At 41.0% G+C, this 7,300-nt stretch overlaps 1 protein-coding gene across 1 annotated transcript; it reads left to right on the plus strand.

The window, feature by feature from the left end:
- The first annotated feature begins 6,286 nt into the window (after positions 1-6,286).
- LOC122938362 (olfactory receptor 1020-like) lies at positions 6,287-7,048 on the plus strand. The gene has a single exon (XM_044293823.1). It carries the CDS (start codon positions 6,287-6,289, stop codon positions 7,046-7,048), a length of 762 nt encoding a protein of 253 aa, XP_044149758.1.
- Positions 7,049-7,300: the final 252 nt, after the last annotated feature.

Consider the following 7,300-nt stretch of genomic DNA (forward strand, 5'->3'; position numbering starts at 1 on the left):
ATGTAAGGTGACAAAAATGGCTTTTTTTTACACCGTTTTTTTTATGGTGTTTATCGGACAGGGTGGATCATGTGATATATTTATAGAGCCGGTCATTACGGACACGGCGATACCTAATATGTGTGTTTTTTTTCTTCTGTTTTTTATAATAAAATAAGTGGAAGGGGCGTTTTTGTTTTCTTTTTTTACTTAAAAACTTTATTAATTTTATTAAAAAAACTTTTCTTTTACTTTTTGTACTTTACTTTATTTCTGATGTTCACTTTTGGGGGTCTGATCCCCTCTGCAATGCATTACAATACATCTGTATTGTAATGCATTGCCTGTTCGTGTACTACAGTGAGTAGTACACTAACAGGTTGCCTAGGAGACCCAGCCTGAGGCTTGATTACCTCGGCACCTGTAGAAGGCAGGTCCCGATGCCGTGCAAGACATTGGGCAGCCTCTGCACGGCATCGGGCTGCCTTCTGACACATTGAGTCCACGCCACAGCAGCGCGGGGACTCGATGTGCTCCCTCACCCGACACAAACCCCTTCTATGTCGTAGTCAGCTCGGACCGCGGCATAGAAGGGGTTAATCTGCTGGCATAGGCTTTTACAGCGGGGACTGCCGGGCCCCTTTCTTCAGGGACTGCCGGGCCCCTGCAGTGTTAGCGCGCGTACCGCTCCGGTGCCCGCCCGATCACCATGACGTACTACTACGTCAAATTGCGGGAACGCAGTGGCTTCCATGACGTAATAGTACGTCATGTGTCAGGAAAGGGTTAATGTAAACACTGCCTTTTCAGAAAAAAAGGCAGTATTTACTGTGCATTACTACCAAGGAACACCTCTAGTGGCCACTCATCAGATGGCCACTAAAGGTGTTTTCTAGTCCAGTGTTGCACAACTAAACACTCCTCATAGAAATGCATTGATTCAAAGCATCTCTATGAAGCCACGCATGCGCAATAGCCTCCCAATGCTTTCCTATGGGAAAGCAGTGGGTTGGCTATGATATACTCACACACTGCACATCCCTGTGCATTGTATAGATGAGGTGATCTGTAATACACTCACAAACTGCACATTCCTGTGACTATTGCTGTACAGCTTGCAATACTCACACACTGCACTTTTCTATGCATTTTATTGCTGAGGTGATCTCTGATGTACTTGCATATCGCACATTACTGTGAGTTGTATTGCTGTGGAGCTATGCAATACACTGAGTCTGAGATACGCTTGTGTTGTGGTGGTGGAGAGCGTGATTATTTTTTTATTAGTAAACATTTAGTTTGAACATAGTGAAGAGAAATTCTGTACCAAATGTACGTGATGTGGGTGGCGCGATATTTGGGTGGGGCTGTGTGTGGGTGTGGCTTGATGGTGGGCGGGAACACACGGGCCACATAATCTCCTATTGCCCGGGGACCCCATGAGTTGTCAGTCTGCCCCTGGGTGGGTGGACACATTGTGGCAGGAGGCGTGCCTGAACTTCTTCCTGCAAGAGTGACGCCCCTCTGGACACCTTACTGGCTCATTTGCATACCAAATAAACTGGATTTGCAGAAGATAGAAAACATCTATTGCTGGAACAAAGGCAAATATGGAAATAATGTACTAAGTGCTATAAGGCTATGGCTTTACTTCAATAGTGATTATCCTCGTGACAGATTTCCTTTAAAACAACATTTACAAGCATAGTGCCCTCTTGTGGATAAAAGTGTGTAAATACATGCACAGTAAAGTTGTATTGCTGTAAAAAATGTATGTGCCATTCCAAAGGAATTTGTAAAAGTGCGCTCTACCACCACCATTGCATGGAGGAAACTTCCCCTACAAAGGAATTCGTGGCAAGTCTCCTTGCCTGCTGCACTCACTCCACCTCCAATTATAGACTTCTCCGGCCTCCTCTCTATAACAGCACTGCTGCTCCCCTCTCAGCACTGCAATGCTATCCCTGAATCGGTATCATGCTCTGTCTGGGCCTGGACTGGGGCCTGAGTAAACTTCTAGCAACCAGGAATATTGTAAGTGCTCAGTGGCCCGCCAAACACAATTTCGAGCAAAGTAAAAGGCGAAACAAGGTGCAAAATAAGGAATAAAGTCACAAAATAATGGTGAGAGGGTTACCCCCCCCCCCCCCATACACTGGTAACACTTCTGTTGTGAATATAAAGAAAACTAATGTTTTAATTAATTGTTAATGAAGTAAATACAATGTAGCAAATCTAATACATTACTCAGAACTATTACAGGTAATTAAATCACTGGGGATGGTCGCCTTATGGATGTGATGTTACGAACAGGAGCTACAGGTATATTAGCCACGATCAACTATGAGACTTAGTCCTAGAAGCTGAGACAAATAATACTTGACCCATAACCCTAATCTCTAGATTATGAACTGTTATCTTGTGAGTATCTACTGTATTCTCTTTTGAGCCTGATTTCTTAATAAATAAGAGTGTTCTTTATTACTATGATCACTATGTTTAAGGTATACAACTATTTCTGTGTGTTTGTGTCATTTTATTACATTTTTTATATGCATTTTGGAGCAAGAAAGACACAGATCACAGAGTGATCTAGCTGTGGTCTGATAAGAGGCTAGGTAACATCTGCAGTTCTGTTAGGACTTTCTGTTGTAGATTCTGGCATAAAACCAGAACAGAAACCCAACAGACCCCATTATAGTCAGTGGGGTCTGTGAGGTGCCACTGGTGTGCAGCATGTGCCAGATTGGGTGTTTGCTATGCCAGAACAGAAAAACACAGGCTTTGTTGCCTATGTGAACCTAACCTAATATGAGGAATGAGTATTTAGGTTGAGGCTAACATTAGCAAGGAATTTTGAACTGGGTTCACCTGAACCACCCACATAATCCAGAGGAGCCACCCTCTATCTATATAGAACACGTGCACCTTTACGTTTAATTGCATGACTAACTTTGTTGTTATTACCACTCACATATCTTCTTTATGGTCTAGTCGGTTATTAGTTACAAAATTCATAAAGCTGATTAAAAGACACGTCCATCAAGTCCAACCTAAAATCCTACAGTGTTGATTTCTTAAAACTCTATGTTGTGCCATTCCTTTATTATTCCTACTAGAAGTTTATGAATTGTCAACTGGGTGTACAGAGGAACAGAGCTGTAACCACAGAATGCAACACATAAACTTAAGCTGGTCATTGACAGTCATTGTCTTTGGATGGAACTGCCGCTGGACTGTGATATCATTGATGGGATAACCATAATGAACAAACAGGATGTCTCTCTAATTAATGAACTAATGTAAAGCCTGTATTACTCCTGCCGATTTTTTGGCAGATGATCGCTAACAAGCTTTTGTATGAACGCTCATAAGCGAGCGACCATCTTGCAGTGTAATATTGCCGATTGCTCAAATCTTTTGACATGCTAAAAATTATAATTTGCAGGCAGCAGATCGTAATTAGATGGCAAACCACTATACAGCATGGGGGAGAGTGATGGTATAGCAATCACTTCTCACCATGCTGAGGAGGAGATCGCTGCCTGTAATAGCAGCCTCCTCTGCTAGGGAGCAGGCGATTGCCAGGAGGGTACGCTTCCCTCCCGACAATCATCTGCCACATTGGGCTGTCTAATACGGCCTTTACTGCTGGCTTTAGTCACCGGTAGTTATAGTGGACCATAAACTAGATTTTGCATAGCTGAATCATGATCATTCATGGTTGGCCTGTGAAGGATGTCTTTACAGATGTCAATGTCATGTATTTAAACTATACATGGCTAAAAACTGTCTCATCAATCTTGGTTGGGGGATTCAATTGATAGAGTGCATATCTGTTGTTTTGTACCAAATCATTTTACTTAAATAGCCAATGATTGCAACCATCAGGAACCAAAAATTACAACACGGCAGACAGAGTATTTAACAGATATCTGTCTTTAATTAGTATTAGTCACATTTGTTGTGTCACGTAAAGGCACTATTAGTCAGAAAATTGTTTATTAGTTTATTTCAGCCTATTCAGCCATTAGAAATTTAGAGATACCGGTATATGAATGTCCGGGATCACAATATTTATGGCCCGTCTTTTAGATAGATCATCATTATCAGATCAGGACGGTTCTGACTCTTGGTGCCCCTAATGATCCACTCGGTCCAATCACCAGTAGGCTATACGCTTAGTAGCTGCTGTTTTGTTGTACACAGAAAAGACGATACTAGTGTAGGACATTCTTGTGTACGTACTGACGTAAACACTGATAAGTCTGCAGTTGTCTCTGGAGCACTTCAGCCCCTCAGCAGAGGGGCTTAGAGTTTAAACTACACTGATCTAATATCGGCCTATCTTAAGAATAGGCCATCAATATTGTGATCTTGGATAACCCCTTTTGTGATTTGCCAGCTTGTAGATTGTATCTGAAACAGGAGTTACAATGCATTTATAAAGTCTTCAGACCCTTTCACTTTCTTCAAATTCTGTTATGTTGCGGCCTTGTGCTAAAATAAAATAAAAAAAATAATAAAATGTTTTCCCCATCAGTCTGCACTCAATACCTCATAATGAGAAAGTGAAAACATAATTTTAGACATTTTTTGCAAATTTATTAAAAAGAAAAAATTATAATTCTGCATAGGCATAAGTATTCAGAACCTCCCCATTTCTCTTGATAATTTTTTAGATGTTTTAGATGTTTCTACATCTTAATCGGTTAGACATGATTTGGGAAGACACACCCCTGTATATATAAGGTCTCACAGCTGACAATGCATATCAGAGCAAAAGCCAAGCCATAAGGAGGAAAGAACTGCCTGTAGAACTCAGAGATAAGATTGTGTGAAGGCACAGATCTGGCGGAGGGTAAAGTAAAATTTATTCTGCACTGAAAGTTTCCAAGAGCACACTGGCTTCCATAACTCCTAAATGGTTGAAGTTTGGAACTACCAGGATTCTTCCTAGAGCTGGTTGCACCACCAAACTAAGTAATTAGGAGAGAAGGGAGTGATAAGAGAGGTGACCAAGAACCCAATGATCACTATGGCTGAGTTCCAAAGATCCTGTGTGCAGATGGGATAAACTTCCAGAAGGTAAAAGACAAATGAAAGCCAACATGAGGTTTGCAAAAACAGCGCTAAAGTACTCAGACTGTAATAAATAATATTTTCTGGACTGGTGAAACCAAGATGGAACTCAATTGTAAGCATCATGTCTAGAAGAAACCGGGCATTGCTATGTCTACAGTGAAGCATAGTGGTGGCAGCATTATGCCATGAGTGTGTTTTTTCAGCAGCAGGAACAGGGAAACTGGTCATGGGTGAGGGAAAGCTGAATGGAGCAAAGTACAGAAATAATAAAAACTTGATCCAGAGTGCTCTGGACCTGGGCTGAAGGTTCACATTCCAGCAAGACAATGAACCTAACAAAAAGCCAAGACAACACAGGCGTGGCTTAGGGACTACTCTGTGAAAGTCCATGAGTTGCCCAGCCAGAGCCCTGACTTGAACCAAATCGAACATCTCTGGAAAGACCTGAAAATGGCTGTCCACTGATGGTCCCCATCCAACCTGACAGAGCTTCAGAGGATCTGCAGAGAAAAATGGCAATCCCCAAATCCAGGTGTGCAAACTTTCTGGCATCATAGCCAAGAAGACTGGAGTCTGTAATTGCTACAACTAAGTCCTGAGTACAGGGTCTGAATACATATGTGAATGCAATATTTTAGTTTTTCCTTTTCAATAAATTTGCAAAGATTTCTAAAATTATTTTTTCAGTTTGCCATTATTGAGTGCAGAATGATGGGGAAACCATGATTTTGTTTTATTTTAGCGCAAGGCCACAATATAACTAAATGTGAAAAACATGAAATGGTCTGAAGACTTTCTGAATGTATTGTAAATTATTAGCTAGTGCTGTCTGTAATTTTTTTTACTTGTATTTTTTTTATTTAGGTCTTTGATAAAAATAAAGTCTGTTCAAAATTTTTCAAGGAGAAGAAAGCTGAGCTGCGTTGCCTTCATATGGAAGAATTAACCTAGTCCATTTCATTACATTATTTCCTTTTATCGCTCCAAGGATCACACATATACAAAGTGCAAACTCAGCAGGACATATAAAATGACTATCCTTCTGACATATAATACTAACAATCAAACTTCTGTGTGCAGATTTGTCCTCCTAGGTCTGACTGATGACAATTATCTCCAGCGCTTCCTTTTCATTCTATTTCTCATCATCTACATGCTTTCTATTGTGGGAAATGTTAACATTTTACTATTATTTCAGCTTGCTCCTAGTTTACAGACACCGATGTACTTCTTTCTGAGTCACTTGTCGTTTTCAGATCTCTGTTACTCTTCTGTCATTACTCCTAAACTCCTGGATATCTTGATAGCTGGGGACACGTCTCTTTCATACATTGCCTGTATGCTTCAACTGATTTTTTTCAGTGTATTTGGTAGTCTGGAGTCACTTATCCTGGCACTGATGTCCTGTGACCGCTGTGTGGCAGTAAGCAAGCCGCTATTATATTACCGTATAATGACAGCATCAGTATGCCGACTATTGATCGCAAGCTGCTATACCGTTGCCATATTGACTTCAGCCTTAAATGCGTCCTATGCATTCCAACTCTCCTTCTGTGGACCAGTGAACATGCAACATTTCTATTGTGACTACCCCCCTTTGCTGAAGCTGGCTTGTTCCGATACCTATGCCAATGAACTTGTCCTTTTGTCCTCAGTGGCACTGGTTAGTGGCATATCTGTGGTTACTATTATGACTTCCTATAGTTATATCATACATATTGTGCTTGGAATTAGGTCCACAGAGGGCAGGTGTAAGATTTTCTATACCTGTTCATCTCACCTTTCTGTAGTTATCATGTTTTATGGTACTATACTGTTTATGTACCTGCGCCCAAGTGTACAATATTTTTCAGAACAAGACAAAGTAGTGGCAGTTTTTTATACTGTGGTTATTCCTGCATTAAACCCGCTAATCTATAGCTGGAGGAACAAAGACCTGCAGACTGCTGTTAAAAAGATTATGAGAAGAAGATGCATATGTTAATAACTTCACTATTCCGCCTAACATTCTATGTGGTAATAGAGTCAGTTCACCGCCCTTGCAGTCATTTCCCGATGGGTGCATGGCAGCTGAATAGCCAGTATTCAGACAGTGAAAGAGGATGCCAGATAGTGTTGGACTAGGGTTCCTGGGGATAATCATAGTAAATTCTTCTCAAGGCCCAACCCCTATATCATCAATACAGTTTTATAGGTTTTGAATAAAAGAAACAAATCCTAGTGGCAAGTGATTGGC

The sequence above is a fragment of the Bufo gargarizans genome, chromosome 5, assembly GCF_014858855.1.
Source record: "Bufo gargarizans isolate SCDJY-AF-19 chromosome 5, ASM1485885v1, whole genome shotgun sequence".
Taxonomy (NCBI): domain Eukaryota; kingdom Metazoa; phylum Chordata; class Amphibia; order Anura; family Bufonidae; genus Bufo; species Bufo gargarizans.

Bases quoted from the DNA above. Each gene is read 5' to 3' on its own strand.
- LOC122938362 (XM_044293823.1), top strand. From the start codon at position 6,287: ATGTACTTCTTTCTGAGTCACTTGTCGTTTTCAGATCTCTGTTACTCT.